Source organism: Helianthus annuus, chromosome 17 (genome assembly GCF_002127325.2).
Source record: "Helianthus annuus cultivar XRQ/B chromosome 17, HanXRQr2.0-SUNRISE, whole genome shotgun sequence".
Taxonomy (NCBI): domain Eukaryota; kingdom Viridiplantae; phylum Streptophyta; class Magnoliopsida; order Asterales; family Asteraceae; genus Helianthus; species Helianthus annuus.
Window position 1 is genome coordinate 139501139 of NC_035449.2, and position 24237 is coordinate 139525375.

The following is a 24237-nucleotide window of genomic DNA, read 5'->3' on the forward strand; positions in this document are numbered from 1 at the left end:
TTCATGTCATCTGGATCATAATCTTAACAAATCGCCTTACCTGAGTACTTTAAAATCATGTTATTTAAAATAATGAAAGTGTACATAACACTGTAGCTTTCTTTATCTTTCTTTATCCTATATTCTAGCAGGTTGGGCAATTATACCCATTTTTCTTCAAAACCTTGAACATGCGTTCAATATCTTTCCTTGAAGATTCGTGTTTTTCATGAAATATACTCGTTTCCCGTCAAGTTGACTTGAGTGCCCAGCCATAACAAAATATGTCTGCCAAATCCATAGACCATTTGATGCCACCGCTTCTAGTGTCAAAGTTGAGCCATCGTGACCACCACAATGGTGTAACCCTCGGCAACCAGTTGAACATGCCGCCCAACCCAAATCCGTATAATCAAGGCTATCAAGCATTTGGGGAAAACCATGTACTTCGTCATAGACTTGGAATATCCATTGGATGTCACTAAAGATTGGGCGTCTCTAATAATGCTTGGCATATAGCGCTATATCACCTACGATTTTAATAAATATAATAACGAATCCTAATTAAACATTAAATGACATAACATTAAAATATTTAAACAAGTAAATAGATAGCAATACTAGAACAATAAAAAAATATAACATTTAAAAATTAAAGTTCACAAAAATTGAAGACTATCGCGGCACACTTTATCGGACATTTTTAAATACTTGTCCCATGAGTCATTCGCATTTCCGTACACCATTTGACAAATCGCCGTCATGCACTTTTGTAAAGGAGAAAAACCTTGTTGACGACGTGCATCTTCCCTTTATTGGAAAAATATATAACTATGTTCTAAATCGCCTACAACTCGTAAGAATAGTCGGCAACTCATCCGAAAACAACAAAGAAAAGTTTTCTTACCATACAGCGGATTCTCATAAAAATAATCGGTTATGAGCGGCTTCACAATCTCTTTGCAACGAAGCACGTCTTGTTAATGGTTCGGACGTTTCATCATCATCGAATAAAAGATTCACACCTGCTCGAACCACGACACTAATTAAGGTATGTTTGTTTTTTCTAAAAAAGATCTGTGCAGACTCTTCTGTCTGCGCCGCTTAGACCACGCACAGACATTGCCATATGTAGACTGTTTGTTTTTCCGAAGACGTTTCATTAAAAAACGTATGCGCGAGCTCTTCTTGGTGCAGACTTGGCACATCCACTTTTAAGATCTTCTAGGTTCTGCAGAGGATTAAACACCACTACCCACCACCACCGTCCACCACTGACTACCATCTACCACCACCACTCACCACCGTCCAGCACCACCACCCAGCACCATCATCCATACACCACCACCATATTATTTTAGAAGTCTACATACGTTAGAAAACAAACAACCTTTTTCTTGCAGACTACAGAGGTGGTCCACCTCTTATTCTACAGACGTCTGCAGATGTGGTCCATAGGCTGCAAACATTTTACCTCTTAAAAAATAAATTCCACCTAAATCTTCTTCCGTATTTCGCTTGGGAGAATAATCGGGTGTGAGATCCATGATGAGAATATGTATATATCTAACACCTATTTTTGCTTCACATCGCCAACACATTAAAGGGTTCCCCATTAACGAAAGCCATTAACGACCTGAGGCGGTGTGGCGCTCGTTAATGGCTGAGCTGGCACACCGTTGTTAACGCAAAACACGAAGTCTTAGTTTCATACATTATATCATTACACGGTTGATTAAGTGAGGAAGACCCCAAGTTTTTCTATGCATACCTTCTTTGTGACCCGGTCAACAGAGAAGACTTTGTGTTTAGGATCCAACTATTTATATATCCAACATCTTATGGTCATTATTCATAGAAACAATGTTCATCCTTGCCCAAAATTTTTCCTTATGGCTGTCATGTTTAATTTTTATATATACAATCCATATTACCACCACCTTAGCTCAAGACGATTTCGTTTACTTCTACTGCGAAAACACGGCTATCTATACGCTAAACAGTACGTATCAAAGAAATCTAGACGCCACACTCTCTGCACTTCCCACCACCAACAACGGCTTCGGTTTCTACAACCTCTCCACCGGCCAAGCCAATGATGCAGCCAACTCGATCGCCCTATGTCAAGGCGACCTTGACCAGGATGTGTGTCGCAGTTGTCTTAACGACTCTATTGTTAAACTGCGACAACTCTGCCCTAACCAAAAAGAAGCAATAGGTTTCTACTGGTCATGTATGTTGAAATACTCCAATGAGAAAATATTGGGAGGCTTAGGAAAAACGTTTTATGTGCATAGGGAGAATCCCCAAAATGCAACCGATATTGATCGGTTCAATGGTGCTTTGGGACCACTAATGAAGAAGTTGAGAGATGATGCGGCTGCTGGCGGCCCCTTAAGGAAGTTTGCTACGGGCAACATGATTGTTTCAAACTCCACGACGATCTATGGGCTTGTGCAGTGTACTCCAGACTTATCGGATCAGTTGTGTAACGATTGCTTAGATGGTGCAATCAATCAAATTTCAGTTTCGTTTAACGGGAGAGTTGGAGGAAGAGTTTATGCACCTATGTGTAATATTAGATATGAGACATATTCTTTTACTTCAGCGAATGATCAGGTTTTCCCAACACCGCCGTCACCATCATCATCTCCGCCAGCGCCACCACCAGCAGCGCTATCTCCGCCTATCCCACAACCTTCACCAACATCAGGTATGAGTTGTATTTTTTTTACAATAGGGATATCTTTAAAAAATAATGTATACTTAAATTAGATTCTATGTAAATAAAACCATTAGGAATTTATAATAGAGTGACAGGTAAACGTGTAACAAGCTGAGTCATAACCCCTTTTGAATAGCTTTGTTTTCATTATAATTGGTATACTTATGAATTAAAAAAAATACTTATAAAAAATATGAATCTAGTGCTGAGAACACGCAACATCCATTTTTTAGTTGAAAAAGAGAGGGAGGGAGGCCTACCATTTTCTAGCTGCAATGATGTCAACCGTGACCCAACTATGAACTATCACCATCTGTAAGAGAAGCCACGGTTTCAAATACGAAAGTGCGTGTGGATCACGGAGGAGGTGGTGATAGTTGTGTTCGCGGAAAGCATCTCCAAACTATCATCATTGGAGGTGTTTCGGCGTCCGGACTGGACTTGAGATCTTGTTATCAAAAGTTTGAATTGCTGAAATGAAAAAAGTCATGTAGAATAGTTTTCTTTATTCCCAATTGAACATTGGTTTTGAATAAAAGTTTATTCAGTTGCAAACTGAGATTTCCAATTAGTAATAAATTAATAATAAGGTATATGAAATATATATATATATAATATTCTCTTTCGTTAGAATGTATCGTTATCGGGCAGTGACATTTTCTTAATACTAAAAATTGCAATGTCTCCATCAGCCGTCTTACATTATCGTTGGTCGGGCACTAAACATCATTGACCTATTCCTCAAAGCCCTTTATAATAGTAATAGTAATAGTAATAATATTTTAACATTACCATTGCAAGATGGGGAAGGTTCTTCTCTCCTCCACGGATGGTCAGAATTCTCATAATCAAACGTTAAAATTACGTGTCAAGTTGGGTAGGACTTAGGAAAACATAATAAGATACGAAATCTTAATAAAAGTACATGAACATCAAAAAACATATAATAAAATTACGATGTCATTAGAAATGATAAAAACATACAACTTTCTCTAGTTGTTTCCTACGATGTCAATAGAAATGTAAAAAAAAAAACATTTCCCTCTAACTGAGGGCAGTCAAACTTGCTTTTGAGGCTTTAAAATTTGAAATTAAGACGCTTATTACAATCATTTATATGGTTATAGAACTTAGAGTATTCCATCATTTTTATCATCTATACTTACTATATAATAAAAGAAACTTGTTTTGGGACACTTGTCATTCTCTCATTTAATTGATTAAAATTATTAATAACACTACTAATAATAATAATATTTAATCTAAATTAATACAAATAAATAAAGATGTGTCGATAAGAAATAAGATTGTTTTTTTTTTTCTTTTTAATAAAAGCAAGATTTAAGAGAAACTTAAATGGTGTCAGCCTGTTTAAATCCGCTATCCCAAATGATGATGGTTCAAATTTTATTTGAAAATAAAATCGAGTAGATTGTTAAAAACAAAACTAAAACTTAAATATAGATAAGAGTAAACAGCCATTTTGGTCCCTGTGGTTTGGCCAGTTTTGCCACTTTAGTCCAAATCTCAAACTTATTACATCTGGGTCCCTATGGTTTGCATTTTGTTGCCATTTTAGTCCAAAATCCAAAAAACCTATTTTTTGACTGTTGCAACCTCCTATTTTGTCCTGTAGTGCAGGGGCATTTTGGTCCATGTTAATTTATTATAACATTTCAGTAATTAATAACATCTATCTTCAAGAACATCATCAAACTTCATCATCAAAACCTAGAAAATCAAGAACATCATCAAACTTCATCATCAAAATCCAGAAAATCAAGAACATTATCTTCAAGAAAATCAAGATCCCAGAACAAAACTAGAAACCATCACAAAAATCAAAATACAGACAATAAATCAAAACAAAAACCGATTTGTAAAAAGAAACGAGGCTCAGATCTGTATCTTCAAGAACATAATCAAACATCATCATCAAAACCCAGAAAATCCAGAAAATCAAGAACATCATCTTCAAGAAAATCAAAAACCGATTTGTAAAACCGCCATGGCTGCAAACAGAGGTTGCAAGAGCACTTGCCCTCCTCCGATTCTGCCACGCCAAGCTGCGGAAAATCTCAAATGTTGACCCGATTTTGACTCGGATTAGGTGAAATCATCACAGCCTCATGGTGAACAAGCATAACAGAACAAGTAACAACACACACCACGAAAGAACAGTTGTCTCTCTGTCTCTCTCTCTCTCTCAATACATATACATATATAACGGAGGGTTGTTGAAGATAATCAAAATCACTGGCGGAAAGAGGCGGCAACCACCCTCAGAAACCCTTGCTCCTCTCTGCCTCATAGAGTAAACTGCCATTTCGATCCAGATCTGCAGTGCCACCACCGTCACTCCACCCGCCACCGCCCCACCACCTGCCCTCTCGCTAAAACCATCCAAAAAAGACGCACAGCCGTTGGAGCTTCTGCTTCATTCTTTCACCGCCAACACCATAACCACCGCCACCACCAATCTCTCTGATCTCTAACCCCCACAAACAATCAGATCAAAATATTTCTGATTTCGATTCAGATCTGAAACTCAAAGCTTTTCTCTCCAATACACACGAATGAGAGAGAAACATGAGAGAGAGAGAGAGAGAGAAAGGAACGTAGAGATGACGATGACGATGGTGGATCTGAGTTTCGGTAGGGACGACGCCGGAGTGGTGCTCAGGTGGGACGATGATGATGATGATTTATTTGGGGATTATGTTGATCGATCTAGGTCTCAACTTAACTGATCGATTTAGAGAGAGAAGAGAGAGAGTCTGTTAGGGTTATATGATGATGATGATGATGATTTATTTGGGGATGAAGTTAATTAAGAAAATGTAAAATGAAAAGTAAAATGACCAAAATGCCCCTACACTACAGGACAAAATAGGAGGTTGCAACAGTCAAAAATAGGGTTTTTGGATTTTGGACTAAAATGGCAACAAAATGCAAACCACAGGGACCCAGATGTAATAAGTTTGAGATTTGGACTAAAGTGGCAAAACTGGCCAAACCACAGGGACCAAAATGGCAGTTTACTCTATAGATAAAGATAAGGGTGGGCTAAACGTACACCCCTTTGTTACTTGTCATACCCCCTTTCTCAAAACTTTAATAGTTGTCAAATTACCCCCTATAAAAACCGTTAGTTTTTTAAAATATTTTTTTTTTAGATTACATATCTAACTTATAATAAAATACTCCAAATAATACCACATAACATTCTCTCCTTCAATCTCATAAATTTTATTTATATTTGTTTAATAAATTTCTTTTAATATTAATATTAAGAGTAAACTGCCATTTTGGTCCCTGAGGTTTTGTCACTTTTGCCACTTTAGTCCAAAACTCAAATCTTTTGCATCTGGGCCCCTGTGGTTTCAGTTTTATTGCCATTTTAGTCCAAAAATAAATCAGGTCATATTTGTCTTATAAAATCCTGCAATTTTATCATTTTCCTCAGGGGCAAATCAGGTTATATTTGTCTTATAAAATATGGTATTTATTTATAAAAAAGAAATGATCATTTTGCCCCTGCGGAAAAGGACAAAATAGCTGTAGGTCCCTCGGAGGTTGAGGTTAAACCTTATCCTTGTTATGTTTAACACTCTAGCAAGTGCGGAATCCAAGCTAGAATGCAAACCGATAGTTTAGATGAGAACAAAAGCTACAAAGAGAAAGAGTAGACACACAAGATATCAAAGTTTTCCCTTGTATTTCAGTGGACACGGTTACAGCCCTTGACCAAACTGAAAATGCTCTCTACAAGACTTGGTTCACTCACATACACTGTCTAACTACTTTCGGATGTCTTGTGTGAAATGAACCATACATGGGTATATATACCCATAACAGATTGATTGTGTCGAAGGATCAGAATGTCTGTCGAAAGATCATCTATCGACCTGAAACCCTCCGAAGGATCCATATATACCTCGAAGGATGATATATCCTTCGAGGTCCATTTGAATCCATCGAAGGTTATCTTTCGAGGTCATCGAAGGATATAATCAATCCTTCGATGACATCCTTCGAAGCAAACAAACTTACAAACTGAGTGTTGACTGTTTGACCAAGTCAAACCAGGAGGATGGTTGACTTGGTCAAACTTACATTCAAACACTTATACAAACTAACAAATGACGTAAACAAGACTAACAAAAGACATCGTTTTATAACATTACAAAATACAGACAAAGTACAGACACAAGTGCACCAACAAACTCCCCCTTGGCTGTAGCTTTGTCTCGATCTTCGTGTCTTTAAGTCTCGGACGTCCTTTCAACTGTCAAATGATGCGATGACCATGCACTTCCCGCATTAACCAGTAGATTGAAGCAGTACAAGGCCATCTTCTGAAACTTCATTGCTTGTTCCCGATCCCGAACCAAGTAGTTGATCTTGTGATCCTTAAGAACAATAATATCCGACCTGGACATGTTAGTAATCCACATCGGATCTATTATTCGAAAGTTCTCTTGACTATCTCGGAATAAGATCACGGCTTCTCCAGTATCCGCATCATAGACCCAGCAACGAAAGTTTCCTAGAAAGTCTGTCTTCATTTTCAACAAAGGTATCTTCTTCATCACTTTTGGAGGATCATAAACCAAACGATAGCGAGCAGTGTTGGTTTCTGGATCAAGCGTAAACCTGATCTGCTCGTATCGAGGAAACTGCGGCTTGTATAGTGGATCCTTCCAACCCCTTCTTCTTTCCAACCTGATCTTCTTTGCAAACAGATCCACCATCTTGTCTTCGACTCGGTTAATAACCTCAAGTTGAGCCAATACTGCAACGTCATAGTAAGGAAGTGAAAGAATGCTGAGAAGAGATCTGAAGTACTGAAGACCGCATTCTCGTTTCACTACCATGCAGTGAAGTTCCTTAACGAACATCCAACTAATGATACGACCCCGAGCCTGATTCTTTTCCAGACTCATGTAATTAACCTGATCCAACGGAGCGAGCGGAGGAGGATTCCTAGCTAGGAAATCCGCTCGCCATTCGTTCACAGTCTTCTCACGGTTTTCTTGAGCTGTCGGAGAATCTGAAGAAAGATTGGCAAATTCTGCTGTCTTTTCTGCCACATACTCATCATCAAGAGCATTAACCTCCGCATTATCTTGCCCAACATAGACAGGACGTTCAGGATCCGAACCGATGAAGATTTCATCAATTGTGGAGAAATCGGTTTGGTCCTGAACCAACGGAGTAGCATCAATCATGCTCACATCAACTTCATCCAATTCTGTCAGAGCCAGTACCTGTTCATCAGACATTTCGGTAACATGTTCTCCCTCTTCCAACTGTTCACCCGTGACTGGATGATACTGATGAACAGCTGAGGATTCAGGAAGATCTGCAAACGCTTCTGGTTCCAGACTAACATGTTCAAGCCCTGTTGAAGTTTCTAGCGTTTCGGTCTGCTCAGATGGGCCAGTAGTAGCTGTTGAAGGAGCAGTAGGAGCATCTTGAGATGTGCCAGACCCACCTGCAGCACCGGATGCAGTTGCACCGGAACCTGAGGCAGCTGGTTGATCCGGATTTGCTGCATCATCATCCTTGTCATCTCCACGCTTTGAGGGAACGATGTCTAATGCTTTGCACCTTTCATTCCACAGCGTACCTACTTTGTGTTCCAACTTCTTGAAATTTGCTTGAACAGGCTTGAAGCCTTCTATTAATCGATCATCGCGATTTTTATATCTTCATGCTTCTGCCTTAACGCTTTTGCCTCATTCTCTAACACAGTACTATGCCTTTTCATTATCTCGACCTCCCTATCACGAGCCCTGTTGGCTTCTTTCAACTTTTCAATCTCTAAAGCCTGTGCATTTATCTTAAGATTCTGGGCATCAACAATTGAGACTAACTTGTTGTGTGCCTCCACATCCTGTGTTCGCTGCACACGATACTCTTCAATCGTTCTTGTATGCCGACCGACTATGGAACCCAATTCACTGACTTGTTCGATCAGGAATTGAATCTTTTCAGCTTCAGATAAAACAGACAAAGTCTCTGCCAGAGTCGGTCGCGAAGGCTCAGGTCCTGAGGAGCCAGACTGACCAGCCTGACCAGAAGCACCTGTAGGACCAGTAATAACAAGAGGAGGTCGTACATGTGTACCTGAGGCGGGAGTTGCAGGCGGCTGTTGATCAACAGTCACCGTGCGCGTCCCAGAAGACCTCTGAGGAGAAGACATCAGCTCCAGCGTCTCTGATGCAGTCAGTTGATCGCTAACAGGAGGTAGTTGTTGCTCTGGAGCCGTTAACTGCTGAATAGAAACAGGAATAGAGGAATCACCAGCAGTTTTCTTTGATGCACGAATACCCTGTCTTTTTTGCTTTCCTCTTTCTAATAAAACCCGGAGCAGCAGGGATATAATCCTCATCTTTGTCAGATTCTCCAGTTCTAGCCGTCTTCTCTATTCGTTCAAAACGGAGATTCCCGCGATTATCATAGACCTTTTGCATCCCTGGAGGAGGAGGATTATCATCCTCAGAAGACGAACCATCGTCACCAGAACCTCCTTCGTCTTCAGACGACGAACTACTCTTATCTATCAACTTCCTCGGCTCATCCACCTTTCCTTTACCCTTGTCAGTTGCAACATCACCTGACTGACTAGCAGGACCACCAGCTCCACCTGCACTACCGCCTGTCTCACCAACTACAGTACCACCAGTCTCACCAGCCGTAGAACCAACTACATTACTACGGACATCAGATTCGATGAATACACCCTGAACTTCTTCCGCAGCAACATTAACATCAACTTCAACATGTGCTGCAGCACTAGAACTGCCAGCAGATCTCTTGCTTGATGCTTTGATTCCGTGCTTGGCCCCGATCTGCGTGTTAGCCAAAGCGATTAACCTTGGCTCTTCATCATCAGAATCACTCGCATCTCGACGCCATTTGTTGTTCTGCGACGCCTCGTAATTCGGAACATCGAGATGACCAATAAGCTTTCTAATTGGATCCGATTCCTTATAGTTGGACATGGACTTGAAGATCAGCAGTGTACGCTCATTCATCGGATTGACAGGTAGAACATCTGCTTCAGCTTTAGGAAGATCAGGAATCTGATCATCAATCATCATCTGCAGAAATCTAGGATATAGCCAAAACTTGGTAGATGTTCGTTGGGTTGCTGACGGGAGTGGCCTTCGAGCATTTTCTTTCAGATTGTCGAAAATATAACGTGATATGTTGAAAGGCTTGTTCAGAATCAAAGCCGTAAACAATCCCGTTAAATCAATCGGCGACAGATCATATCCAGATCGTTTGTTGCTCAGGCAGTGAATAAGGATATGCAATAAGAACTTGTATCGAAGCGGCATAAACTTTTTGTTGATCTGATTTGCAAGAACGTTATCGCTGTACCGTAGCCTCATCAGTAAGCCCCGCTGACATTGTAAATCAATAGAAGTAGAATCTTCTGGTTGATCTCCAAGCTGCAAACGTGCTCTGATGGTGTTCTCTGTGATCACCACGGGTTTTTCAGCAACTAATCCACTAATCACTTCCTTGTTCTCCACTGTTTCAACCACAGCCGAATTCCAGAACTCCTTGATATGAGACTGATAAGCAGTGTGCTGTGTAGTGATGGCATAATTGATACGAGCGCGATGAAGATACTCCATTATTCCCGTGAATTCCGGACTGATCTTGCCTTCTGGTTGAAGATAAGCAACCATGTTATGTCTAGATTCAGACATAGATTCAACCTCAGATTTTTCCTTCTTCGTTGGCTTTGCCCGTTCCTTCTTTACTTTCGGTGCCATTTCTGTACATCAAAACAGTGACACGTAATGAGAAAACAGTCAAACAGACAACAAGGATTTCACACTTAGAAAAATTTCAATTTCTTGAAAAAATTCTAAGTGTTGAATCCTCGAAAGATGCTATTTAGCCATCGAAGGATTGACCCTTTGCTCGAAAGATGACAATCTGATTGAAAGATGTTAATTTTCTCGAAGGATGAAATCCCTTATCGAAGGATCAGCTTTCGAAAGATCAAAAAATTTGAAAGATATTTAAATCACTCGAAAGGTCTGATCAACCGAAGGATGGATCCTTCGAAAGGCCTTGTATCCTTCGAGTCTCACTTTGAAAGATAATATGCAATCCATCTTTCGAGGTTATGAGTCATCATCTTTTGTGTTGTTTTCCGTCACCACTGTTCATTGGATGATTTTCCGGTGAACATTTTAATTTCCGGTAACAGTTTTAAAAGGGTTCCAAAACATTCAAGCATCAACATTAACCATTTAACCACATTAATCATATCAGATTCAAAACCCACCACGGACACTAACTCATACGCATGCACTGATTTAGACCAAACACCCAAACAAGACTCTGTTTAACCCAACCCACAATCCTTGACATCAAGATTCAATCCAAAACTCTGTTATGAACTTTTTAAACATCAAAAACTTATCATTAACATGTTTACAACATTTATAACATTAGCACATTACAATGATCACATATCATTCATCATTTTCTGAAGTACAAAAACAAAGAAAAAAATTAAAATGACATGATCAAAGAGGATTATCCTAACACAAAATGTTGTTTGTGTTGATGTTTGTTAAGAAAAACAGGATCATCCTACCGTGTTTGTTAAAGAAATCCTGATATCTTAACTTGTTTTGATTTTGGCAGAGTTTCAGTACAACCAGAGGGTTTAGTGATAATGAAATTTGAAAAGTTATGTTGAAATGAAGAAGATGACACCTTTTATAGTCTGACCTCGAAAGTCGAACCGTCTCGAAGGATCAATGACCTTTCGAAAGATGAAAAGGTGTCTCGAAAGATCAGCTTTGGGTCGAAGGATCCCTATCTGGATCGAAAGATACCAGATATTTGAAAGATCTGGATCGAAGGATACCAGATATTTGTGGGAATCCTCGAAAGATATCTTTCAACCTTATCCATCTTTCAACAAAGTCTGATCAACTCGAAAGATCAAATTGGTCAAATCCTTCGTTGACCAATTCATCTTTCGACTGAGATGATTGACTTTCATTGACTTTCATTTACCATCTGATCTTTCGAGTGCCATTGCTTCCTCGAAGGATCAGATTTCCACCAACACTTTGGATTTTGGGAATTTCCAATTCAAACCCTTCAAAAATTTAGAGGTTTTCAGAATTGACCATTTTGAAAAATTATCCGTTATGAAGTTCTGCAAAGGTTAGTTTTATGAAGTATCTCGGCTTGCCAGGTATCGGATCGAGCACCAACATCAGTTAATCAAAAATAATATTAAATTGAAAATCTTTTTGGATTTTTGATAAAATAAAAGACAACAATTTGAATATCCTTTGAATGTTATCAAACGACATCACCGCTAATGTCGTGCTGATATGCACCAAACGACAAAACTGTTTAAAATAAGACAATAAAACTAAGCAGTAAATAAATATGTACAAACACAACAATATTTTTGCGAGTTTCTGGCGAAGAGAATCATATCAGCTTGCGGTCTTTTGTCAAAACACATTTCCTTTTAAAATTCTTTTACAGACGCGGATAAGTATTCTACCACAATTACCGATATTGTTATCCACTTAAACTCAGCGATCAAGTGTAATCATAATACAATGAGATACATTTAAGGTATGATTTATACTTACCGACCGGTGTTCATCCACTCACGACACATTCCCGTATCAAGGTATGCACGAGAGTTCATCTTACTGGGGAGTATACCATTTATCATCCGTTTTTAACGTATATAACATGTGAACAAGTCACTTATTTGAGTTGAAAACAAGCCCTATGTGATAGAATCACTTATTAATGAGGAACTTGATTTTCGATGCATGAAGGCATAGGAGCAAGTCCGTGAACAGGTCAGTACTTCCGTACAGCAGAGAGACGAACTTGACTCCCGGATAAATGTGATATTTTATCACTTATTTTGTATGGACATGTGATTGTTTATCACTTATTGAGGTCGAATGCAGTATGAGATATGTACACGTATGTATGGTATCATGGAAGAACTTAGACTTTGTCTTTTATAGAAACAACCATGATACCCAGATGATAAACAGCATAAACCCCGAATATCTCAGAACCTCGGCAATCTATCAAACGAAATTTCGGTACCAAGACCATATGCCAATGAGCGGTTCCCACGCGGTTTTCAGTTCGTTATGTTTATATCTCCTGCATACTTTAAAGTGATCGTGAGTCTACCGGTACATCATTAGTAGAGCTACTTATCATTTTCTTTTCCTTTTGATTTCTAGAAACATGTTTCAACCGACCTCTGATGTAATATCATTTTCTCTTATATTACCAAGAAACTCATTTTTGATTTTCTATTGTTTTTGTGTTTTTCTGAATTTTCTCCCCCTTAAATGCAGAAAGTAAATAAATTAAAGACATATTTTTGTATTTTTGTGGTTTTTCATTGTTTTTGTATTTTTCTTGAGACTTTCTCCCCCTAAAATTCAAAAATAAAATAAAGTAAAACGTATTTTTTGGATTTTTGGTTTTAGAAAAATATTTACAAAAACGATTTCCCGATGTCGGTTACTCTTGCTTCACCTTTATGCCGTTTACCAAAAGTAAATAATCGAATCTTGATTTATCAAATGCTTTGGTAAAAAGGTCGGCACGTTGGTGATCGGTATGAATGTGAACGACATCGATAAGTCTCTTTTCAAAGCAATCACGTATGAAGTGATATTTAATATCGATGTGCTTCGTTTTTGAGTGCTGTACAGGATTTCTAGTGATCTGTAAAGCAGCTTCATTATCAACATAAATAGGAGTAGTTAGGAATTCAAAACCGTAGTCCCGCATCTGTTGTTGGATCCATAGAACCTGGGAGCAGCAACTAGACGCAGCAATGTATTCCGCTTCACATGTAGACGTAGCCACACATGTCTGCTTCTTGCACTGCCAAGTGACTAGGCGATAGCCTAAGAACTGACATCCTGATGTAGTTGATTTGCCATCTTTCTTGCAGCCGCCGAAATCAGAATCACTGTAAGCCTTGAGATCGAAGTTATCATCCTTAGGGTACCATAACCCGGTGTCAGGGCAACCCTTCAGATAACGAAAAATCCTTTTGACAGCAGCATAGTGAGAGACCTTCGGATTCGCTTGGTATCTTGCGAGAAGACAAGTTGGATACATAATGTCGGGTCTTGATGCGGTGAGATACATTAAAGATCCAATCATAGCACGATAAAGTGAAGAATCCACAGCTTCCACTTTTTCATCCGGAGTAATCCCGTGATTCTGCGGAAGAGGAGTAGAAATTGGCTTCGAATCGGACATCTGGAACCGGCTCAAGATGTCTCCGACGTACTTGGTTTGATGGATAAAAATTCCAGATTCGGACTGATTAACTTGCAAACCCAAGAAAAACGTCATTTCACCCATCGCACTCATCTCGAATCGATCTTGCATCACCTTTTCAAATTCCTTGCATAACTTATCATCGGTAGAACCAAAGATAATGTCATCGACATACACCTGTACCAACAGAAGATCTTCACCTTTTTCCTTGATGAAGAGGGTACAATCGATCAAACCCCGTCTAAACCCATTGCTCAGCAGGTAGGTAGACAGTGTCTCATACCAGGCCCGAGGCGCTTGATGAAGACCATATAACGCCTTGTTAAGCAGTAAAACTCCGTCTGGATGTAATGGATCTTCAAACCCCGGTGGTTGCTCGACATATACTTCCTCTTCGACTACTCCGTGAAGAAAGGCACTTTTAACATCCATCTGGTACACCTTGAATTTCTTGAAGGATGCGTAGGCTAGAAAGATTCTAATAGCCTCCAGACGTGCAACAGGTGCATACACTTCATTGTAGTCAATACCTTCGATCTGACTGAAGCCTTGAACAACTAACCTTGCTTTGTTTCGGACAACAATCCCACGGTCGTCCTTCTTGCACTTAAACACCCAACGAGTTCCGATCTTCTTGTAATTGTCGGGCCTATCAACCAATTTCCATACGCCCAACTTCTCGAACTGCTGAAGTTCTTCTTGCATGGCTTCCACCCAGGAATCATCTTTCAATGCCTCCTTCCAAGATCTAGGCTCTTCTTGGCTAACATAGCAGGCGAAAGACCAATCATTTTGTTGTCCCGATTCTCGTATCTCAGCATACAAGCCAGCATTTTCGTTATTTCTGATTTGATTCCTTGTCCTTACACCACTGAGAAAATCACCTATAATATTCTGCTGAGGATGAATGTTATGAATTCGGGTTTCAGAAACTGGAGGAATTTCAACATTTGACCTCAAGTTATTGATATTTAAATTCCCGATATCATTCTGAAGCTGTTGAGTTGTAGAAGATGATGCATTTTCTTCTTGGACAATTGGCGCAGACACTGGATCCGTTGCTTCTGAAGTACCTTGAACCGGACGCAGTGCTTCACCATCATTTGCATCAACATACTCCTCATCTTCCGATGACAAATTGTAGTCAACAGCATCATTAAACACCTCATTTGAAACGAGATTGTTGACAGAAGAAGATGCTTGTGAGTCAACAATGATTGGGCGAGCTAACTGAGAGCCAGTCGCATTCTCGCTTTCAGACAACATTTGAGCAATTGCATTGTCATCATCAAATGTCGGCAGATTAAATGAGTCGAAAAGACCATCATAATCGAACATCCATGGATCTCCAGAAGGCTTCGGTGGATTAGAATATCTTTGAACTCTTACTTCACCCCATTCTTCAATCCTCTTGGTTGTCAGGTTCCATACTCGCAGATTAGGAGTAGCATACCCAAGGAAGTAACCTTCGATAGCTTTGGCACCAAACTTCCCGTCAGGATCAATCATGGTACATGGTGCACCAAAAGGTTCTAGATATTCCAAGTCAGGAGTCTTCTTGTGTAGGAGTTCGAAGCACGTTTTGCCATGTCTTTTCACTGTGAGAACCCTGTTTAACGTGTGGCAAGCCGAAGCAACAGCTTCATTCCAGAATCGAACTGGAAGCTGAGAATCAACCAACATGGTTCTTGCAGTCTCAATTAAGGTTCTGTTCTTTCTTTCAGCGACTCCATTTTGTTGTGGTGTGTACCGAGAGCTATATTCATGAAGGATTCCTTTTGCAGTGCAAAATTCATCCATAACCCTGTTTTTGAACTCGGTTCCGTTGTCGCTTCGAATTCGCCTCACCTTTAGATTATAAAGATTTTCCAACAAGGTGATCAAATTCTTTAGAATTTCTGGAGTCTCGCTCTTGTGAACCATGAAGTCAACCCATGAAAATCTTGAATAGTCATCAGTAACTACCAAGCAGAAAACCTCCCCATGCACACTCTTGTGTTTGACTGGGCCGAAAAGGTCCATATGCAGACGTTCGAGTGGCATGTTTACAGTGTTAACCTTTTTCAATGGATGTGATTTCTTGATCTGCTTCCCTTTCTGACACGGCACACAGACATCTTGAAGTTGAAAGTTCTTCACATTGACACCTCTCACCAAATTGTTTTTGACAAGGTGATTCATTTTTCTGAGGTGAATATGACCCATCCGTCTGTGCCAAGAGATCGTCTCCTTTTCAGTGGCTTTTGAAATAAAGCAAGTAACTTGTTTGGACTGAGTTATTGCTTGGCTCATATCAAGGACATACAAATCATTAACTCTTGGTGCTGATAAGAGAATCCATTCTGCGGGAATCTTGAATCCTGGCTTCAGCACATAACAACCGGCATCATCAAAATGCACGGTGAACTTCTTGTCGCAGATCTGAGAAACACTCAGGAGATTGTGATCCAACTGTTGCACATAATTGATTGTGTCGAAACTCACAATTCCATTTGAGATCATTCCCTCGCCGGTGATATACCCTCCTTTGTCTCCAGCAAACGCAACATATCCTCCTCTTATACTTCGTACATCGAAAAGAAGACGATAGTCGCCCGTCATGTGCCTGGAAGCCCCACTATCAACAATCCAATGACTATTAATAGTTCCTCCTGGAGCCGCCTGCACATGCAACTAACTTATCAGTTTGAGAGGGGGACCCAAGCCTTTGTGGACTTGGGTCGTCCTTGATCATCAAGGAAGGTGATCTCAATCACTTGATGATTAGGAAAAAGAACTTATGGTGCTCCCCCTGATTGAATTACCTGTTTTTGTTTCCAAGCTGTTTGTCCTTTACTAGTATTTGTATTAATTGTTTTAGCATTTACTGGTTTTACAGTTGTAGATTTTTCTTGTACAGGTTTTTCTTCTTTGACCTCTGATTTTAAGGCCTTTTCAATTACCTTTTGATTCTTTTGCTTTAACTTCTTTTCCCTTTCTTTCAAGACACGTGGGTCTTGTTTTGGGGAAACTGGTCGTTTTTGGTAATTGATTTCTTGGGGAGCACTCGTTTTTGCCTTCAACTTTTGCAGGTATGGACAGTATCTTACAATATGCCCAACTGTGCCACATTCAAAACATGTTCTCCGCTCTACAAACCTCGGAGAAACATGTTGATGACCAGACGAAGAACCAGACAATGAACTTTGTGATCTAGACGTACTAGGACCTAAATCACATCCGTTGGTGTGTTGGGTGTAATTATTTTGATCATTTCGTTTTAAAATTCTAACTTGTTTTACAAAATCAATGTTAGATTTATCCTGAAATGTTTCAAGTTTGTCTGAACCAGTGGATCCAACAAAGTTCATTTTTGGTTCTTGTTTCTTAACAGGAGCTCTTTTGTTTTGCACCTTTTGTTGTTGAACCTTAGGTTGCTCAACCCTTGATTGTTGAATTTTAGGTTGTGCAGCCTTAGGTTGAGTAGCCTTAGACTGTTCAGCTTTAGGTTGTTGAACCTTTGGTTGTTCAGTCTTAGGCTGCTGAACTTTAGGTGCTTGAACATTCTTGTTCTGAGCCTTCTTTCCCTGTACCTTACCCTTTCCGGAGTTGACTTGTTGTTTTCGCTCAATTGGTAGTTTTTGGTTTCCGTATTGTTTTCTAATTTGTTCACACGGAATTGGATCACATTGAGTGACTGTAACTTTGCCACCTTTGTTCCCCAAAAACTTATCAGTGCATCCTTCAAAAATTTGCTCAATTAAATCTTGATTTACATTTTTAATTGGAAAATCTTTGTTAGAGTAGATTTTGCTATCTCCTTTGAGCGTATACAACAAGTTATTCCCTTCAGAGCTAACTACAAGGGATTCCATTGCTTTTGACATTTCAGTCTTACTCGGTTTCACTGGTGGATCACACAGAATGTGATTCTCGATAGGAATATCTGTTGCAACCGAGTTAGACTGTTGTTTCACAATTTCTTCAGATTCATCGTCCGAAGAATCAGCATCCTCAATAATGGGAGGACTCTGTTCCTTAACACACGATGAATCTGTCACATTCTCAGATTCTGATTTACCTGAGGATGATGTACCAGTTGTGAACCCGAGGCCTGCTGCAAAGTCATCTAGACCGAGTGGCACAGTAGGTTCAAAACGGGGCATATCCTCGTCATCAGGCAATTTGGAGTAATTGTGATTCATTGGGGGAGGACATGATTTGTAACCAATACATTTTGCATCCCCCTTTTTCTTTTGAACATCAATAATGTGATCCAAAACATAGCGGGAATTGGAATAGCTTTCCAATTTCTGCTTAATTGTCTCACATTCACATCGAGCTGTTGCTAACTCTACCATTTGCTTTTCAATTGTGTCAATTAGATTATTGTTAGCATGTTGTTTTCTCAAAACAGCCTTTTGTAATTCAGAAACATCATGTTTTAATGACGCAATTGTTGCTTTAAACTCCTTTTCATTTCTGGTTAAAAACAAGTTAGCTTCGGTTGCTTTAGAAAGATCTACAATCAATTCTTGATTGTGTTTGTGTGTGATTTCAAACTGAATTTCCTTTTCTGCATATTCTAAACACTTTGCACATTCAATAGGAGCAGAAATAGAGTCAGAATTAGTATCACATACCTGAGAAGTTTGACCTTCTACGTGAGCCATAAAGGCTGTATGAAAAGAAAAAGATCCATCTTCAGAGAAAAACTGAGTAAGCTTCTCGGAAGTTCCAGCAGATTTCTGGCAAAGAATAGATCTCCTTTTGCATAATGCTTCAGCTTCAGCCAACAGCTCATCAACCTCCAAATCTAAAGCATCACTTGATAAATCACCAGCATCAAGTGATTCCCCATCCATGCTCCCACTATAACCCGAGCTATCTTCATCTTCTGAAGATTCACCAGCAGACACGGGTTCCACTACCTTCTCAATCACTTTAGCATAGCATGCTGTTCCACCATTTCCTCCTTCTCCAAGCTGAAGATTCCAGTTGCATATTTCATCAGCTTGAACAACTAATCCTCTGTGGGGATTAGTGTTTGTGGATCCAGATGTATTTCCTCCAACGGGAACTATTGATCTGTCAGAATTGTTGTTCTGTTGCTGTTGTGGCTGTCTTTGATTCCTGAAGGGATTCTGATTGCCTTGCTTAGATGGCTTCTGACACTCCCGCTTGAAATGACCCTTTTCACCACAATTGAAGCAAGTGACAGCATTCTTATCAAAACCATACTTGGTGTTGTTGTTTCTTTCCAAGTTGGTTCTCCCCGTCCTTTCCATAAACTCCTTTGCTCTTCGAATTGCACTAGCAAGAGCCCATTTGATATCCATCATCTCAAACTCTTCTTTATCCACTTGCTGATAATCTTCATTGGTTAGATTGATATTCCCAATCTGACCTACAACTAATCCACAATAAGCACTAACCAAGGTATTCAACATCTCCATATGCTCCTTGGCTATTTCGACAGTGACTTTGGAAAAGTTGGAAGTGTCTAATCTGACTGTGTTCGGATTGGAAGTGGCTTGAAAATTTGAAGAGTTTCCATAAAACCCTTGTTGTTGCGGTTGTTGCTGCTGAGCTCTGCTTGGGTCTAAGAAAGGCGGTGGTGTGAATTGCTGAGCTGTCTGTTGTTGTTGAGAAGAAGAATCTGGTCTTGAATACATCATCGTGTATGCTGAAGGATCAAACTGATTTGTTGTGGAAGGTCCGGTGTTTGAGATGAAAGCTGTTTGAAGCTTCGCATGTTGAGAGGCTGGTTTTTCTCCACTAATACCACCTGCAATCCCATAGTACATCTCTGGATTCTGAGGAGTTATTGTTCTTTTTGCCTTTAGCTTTTCTTCTACATCTTTGTTCTCCAATTTTTGAATTAACTCATAAACGGTGATTGTGTCCAGAACACCATTTTCCTTGAGAATTTCAAGATAACCGCTCCATTTTGCTGGTAAGCTATCAACGAATCTCTTCACCATTTCTTGTGGAGTGGCAGTGACTCTGAAGGCAAACATCTCACTCAACAGGTGATGGAACCTTGTAGATAACTCTGCCAAACCCTCATTCTCCATACACGTGAATCCTTCAAACTCTTTCTTCAGTAATTCTTGCTTGATCTTTCTAGATTGAGCATTTCCTTCACATCGTAACGTGAGCATATCCCACAAGCTTTTAGTAGTAGTGCAGTAAACAAACTGGTGGTAAATGTCTCTGTGAAGAGCTTGTGTGAGAATCATGAATGCTTTCTTTTCTAACTCAAATTTCTTCTTATCATCATCAGACATAGTGCTGTAAGTTTCTGGATTAGATCCTGCAACTTCCAACTCATTTTCAAATGGGGTGAAGAAACACATCCATAGATCTTGACCTTGCCCCTGAACATAAGTTCTCAGCCTTTCTTTCCACCATCCCCAATCATTGATGTGATTAAGTTTTGGCGGTTTTGTGCTTGTACCAGTTTCACTGTCGTTCTGCATCATTGCTTGAATGCTGCTGCTTTGATTTGTGACCAATGCCCATTGATTTGCAGTTATCATTGCAGCTTGAGGTGGGGCAATAGCCTGCATCCATGCAGTTTTGTTGAACTCTGACGCAGATTGCGTGGCTGATGATTGCGTAGCTGATGATTGTGGAGTCAAAGTTGTTGTAGTCCACGCGGATGGATCCCACTGACCGTTTGTTCCCATTTTATAAAAATTAATATATTAAGTGAAAATTGATTTAAAATTTGAAAAACAAGTTTTTCTTTTTGAAAATTCAATGTTCACAAACTATGTTAATATGTTGAAAAGAAACAAACAGCCGAAAGATCCTGGATCGAAAGACCTGAAAAACACAACTGTTAAACTTTAACAGATAAGGATCGAAAGATAATACTTGTTCGAAGGATCAACAGTGTTCGAAAGATCACTGTTGAATTTCGAACAACAATTTCGAAAGATTCTCCAAGACGAAGGATCCTTATCTTTCGAATGGTAACAGTAGCTCGAACAATATATCCTTCGAAAAGATTCCTTGGCTCGAAAGATAGATCACAGACTTCGAAGGATGTTCGAAGGATGGTTATCTGTCGAACCTCCTTTGATCGAAAGATAGTCTTTCGACTTCGAAGGATATCTTTCGAACAGATCTGACACAGTTGACAAAAGGTGACAGGTTGGTGAAAAAGGTGATTGGTTGGTAGACAACTTTCGGCAGAAGCTATGTTCAGACCTTACCTTTTCACCAACTCAGATTTGACAAATAAAAAAATTGCCCAAAATAGAAGGTTCTTATCCAGAAACCAGTCACCGGAGTTAGCCGGAATTTTGGCCGGAAATTACCAAACCTTTTAAAACAAGATTTTAAGTTACCCAAACCTTCCTTTAACACACCCGGTTAGTTTAGAACACGTTTTTACGTCAAGAAATCCAAGAAAAACACTAAAAACGGGTGCTAAACCAAGTGAGTTTTGTCCAAACACACCAAGATCTTGTATAAACTCGGTTTTTAACAAGGAAAAGAGCCACGGCTCTGATACCACTTGTAGGTCCCTCGGAGGTTGAGGTTAAACCTTATCCTTGTTATGTTTAACACTCTAGCAAGTGCGGAATCCAAGCTAGAATGCAAACCGATAGTTTAGATGAGAACAAAAGCTACAAAGAGAAAGAGTAGACACACAAGATATCAAAGTTTTCCCTTGTATTTCAGTGGACACGGTTACAGCCCTTGACCAAACTGAAAATGCTCTCTACAAGACTTGGTTCACTCACATACACTGTCTAACTACTTTCGGATGTCTTGTGTGAAATGAACCATACATGGGTATATATACCCATAACAGATTGATTGTGTCGAAGGATCAGAATGTCTGTCGAAAGATCATCTATCGACCTGAAACCCTCCGAAGGATCCATATATACCTCGAAGGATGATATATCCTTCAAGGTCCATTTGAATCCATCGAAGGTTATCTTTCGAGGTCATCGAAGGATATAATCAATCCTTCGATGACATCCTTCGAAGCAAACAAACTTACAAACTGAGTGTTGACTGTTTGACCAAGTCAAACCAGGAGGATGGTTGACTTGGTCAAACTTACATTCAAACACTTATACAAACTAACAAATGACGTAAACAAGACTAACAAAAGACATCGTTTTATAACATTACAAAATACAGACAAAGTACAGACACAAGTGCACCAACAATAGCAGGATTTTATAAGACAAATATGACCTGATTTCATTTTTGGACCAAAATGGCAATAAAACTGAAACCACAGGGACCCGAATGCAAAAAGTTTGAGTTTTGGACTAAAGTGGCAAAAGTGACCAAACCACAGGGACCAAAATGGCAGTTTACTCTATTAATTAATAACTAATATATAGATATCACTTATTTTTATTCTTATATTTATCTAAAATTAATAAATAACTTCTAATTTAAAAAATAATAAAAAAATCCATTTTGATTTAGAAAGATTTTTTTTAACAATAGATAAACCTGCGTAATACACAGGGTTCGTAAAGATATAACATTTTTTTATTATTTGCTATATAAAATTAAATTTATTCAACCCGTACAATACACAGAGTTTTTTTAAATATAACTTTTTTATTATTTAGTATATAAAATTATATTTATTCCACCCGTGAATACACAGGGTTTTTTTTAAATATAACTTTTTTATTGTTTGTTATATAAAATTACTTTTATTCAACTCGCACAATACACGAGTTTCTTAAAAATATGATTTTTTATTATTTAATATATAAAATTATATTACTCAACACGTGTAATAAATTAGGTTTTTAAAAATATATTATTTTTTTATTTAGTATATAAAATTACATTTATTAAAGTCGTGTAATACACGGGGTTCTAATCTAGTTTCTATCATATAATTACGTTAAAAAACACTACATTTCCTTTCTTCTTTCAATTAAATAAGATTTTTTATACCTTTCTCACATCCACTTTCAAAATACATTAAAAAATTATAGAGAATGAACAATGTCACCACAAAATACAGATGAATCTATTTCATTCACCCACAACCACTTTTTATAACATAAAAAACACACACGCTCGCAGATTTTGATGGAAGGAATGTGAATGCTCTTGGATAACTTTATTTTTTCTCTATAATAATATGTATTGGGTGATGTAAGATAAGTACTATAACATGAGATGAAAACCTATCAAGAACTTTAAACAGTGGGAGTTAAATATTTGTTGTTCATCATTTGCCACATGACTTCTAGATTCTTTAAAGTTGATAACATCCTGCAAAATATGAAATTAAGGTTCTCATGAATAGGCGTTTGGATTTGTAGTTTGACAATAACCATATGATAATCAGTTTTTAAAGATAGAGCTGTTTTTGATTTATCTAATTATCAAAGGGTCAATTAAGCCGTGTCATATCAAACAAACACAAACGATCGTAAACAAAAAGATGCAACTTGACATAATCACTTGTAGTCCCCCTTTGAATTGGGAATTCTGAAATTCCATACTTAGAATCTCTTTATTCTATTGTCCGTGACCCATGTATGAAGACAAATGGACTAGGAGCGTGCTGAATTGATCCTCAAACGACTTAACGGGTAAAAAGGAATGAAATGGCACATAATCCAACAAGGATGTTAAATTGTTAATAATTAGTCTCAGTAGTTTAATTTTGTATGGTTAAAAACGGTTATGAGTCTCATGAGTTAAATTGACCCATATAGGGAGTTTTATGGCAATAACTTGCAAAATTGACATAAAGTGTGTTTGACTTTAATGGCAAAAAACCTATAGGGATCAAGAACTACAAGAAGCTATGAACAAATGTAAGTATTACATAACCTAATAATAGAAAGTATGTGTATGTATATCATGTGGTTTAAGCCCATTGGGTTATATAATGTTACATACCAGATTAGAGAACTCAACCCAAAAGACTAGTTTGGTGGGTGAGAGAGTCTATTTGGTATATAAACCCCACACTGGTTGCTCATACAATCAATGTGGTTATGTGGGACAAGTCTCATACCTTGCAATGGTTTTAATCCATAACAATCGACCCTCATTTAGGACCAACATCCTCGTTGGCCACGGCTAGCTCTTTCCAGGCCATCACTCTGTGGGCCGCCACTTTGAGCCTCGTTCTAAGATGTATTCATCATATGTACATGACTTGGTGTGGTTCATAAATGAACATGGTCATCTTCTTTCTTCCGGTGCTC

At 38.8% G+C, this 24237-nt stretch overlaps 1 protein-coding gene across 2 annotated transcripts in view; it reads left to right on the forward strand.

The window, feature by feature from the left end:
• The first annotated feature begins 1805 nt into the window (after positions 1 to 1805).
• Positions 1806 to 24237, forward strand: part of LOC110923002 (cysteine-rich receptor-like protein kinase 29) — a 29195-nt gene continuing 6763 nt past the window's right edge. For both annotated transcript variants that reach the window (XM_035986537.1, XM_022167201.2), the window contains exon 1: positions 1806 to 2692. In XM_035986537.1, the coding sequence (XP_035842430.1) occupies positions 1843 to 2692 (850 nt within the window). In that variant the 5' untranslated portion in view covers positions 1806 to 1842. The remainder of the gene's footprint in view (positions 2693 to 24237) is intronic.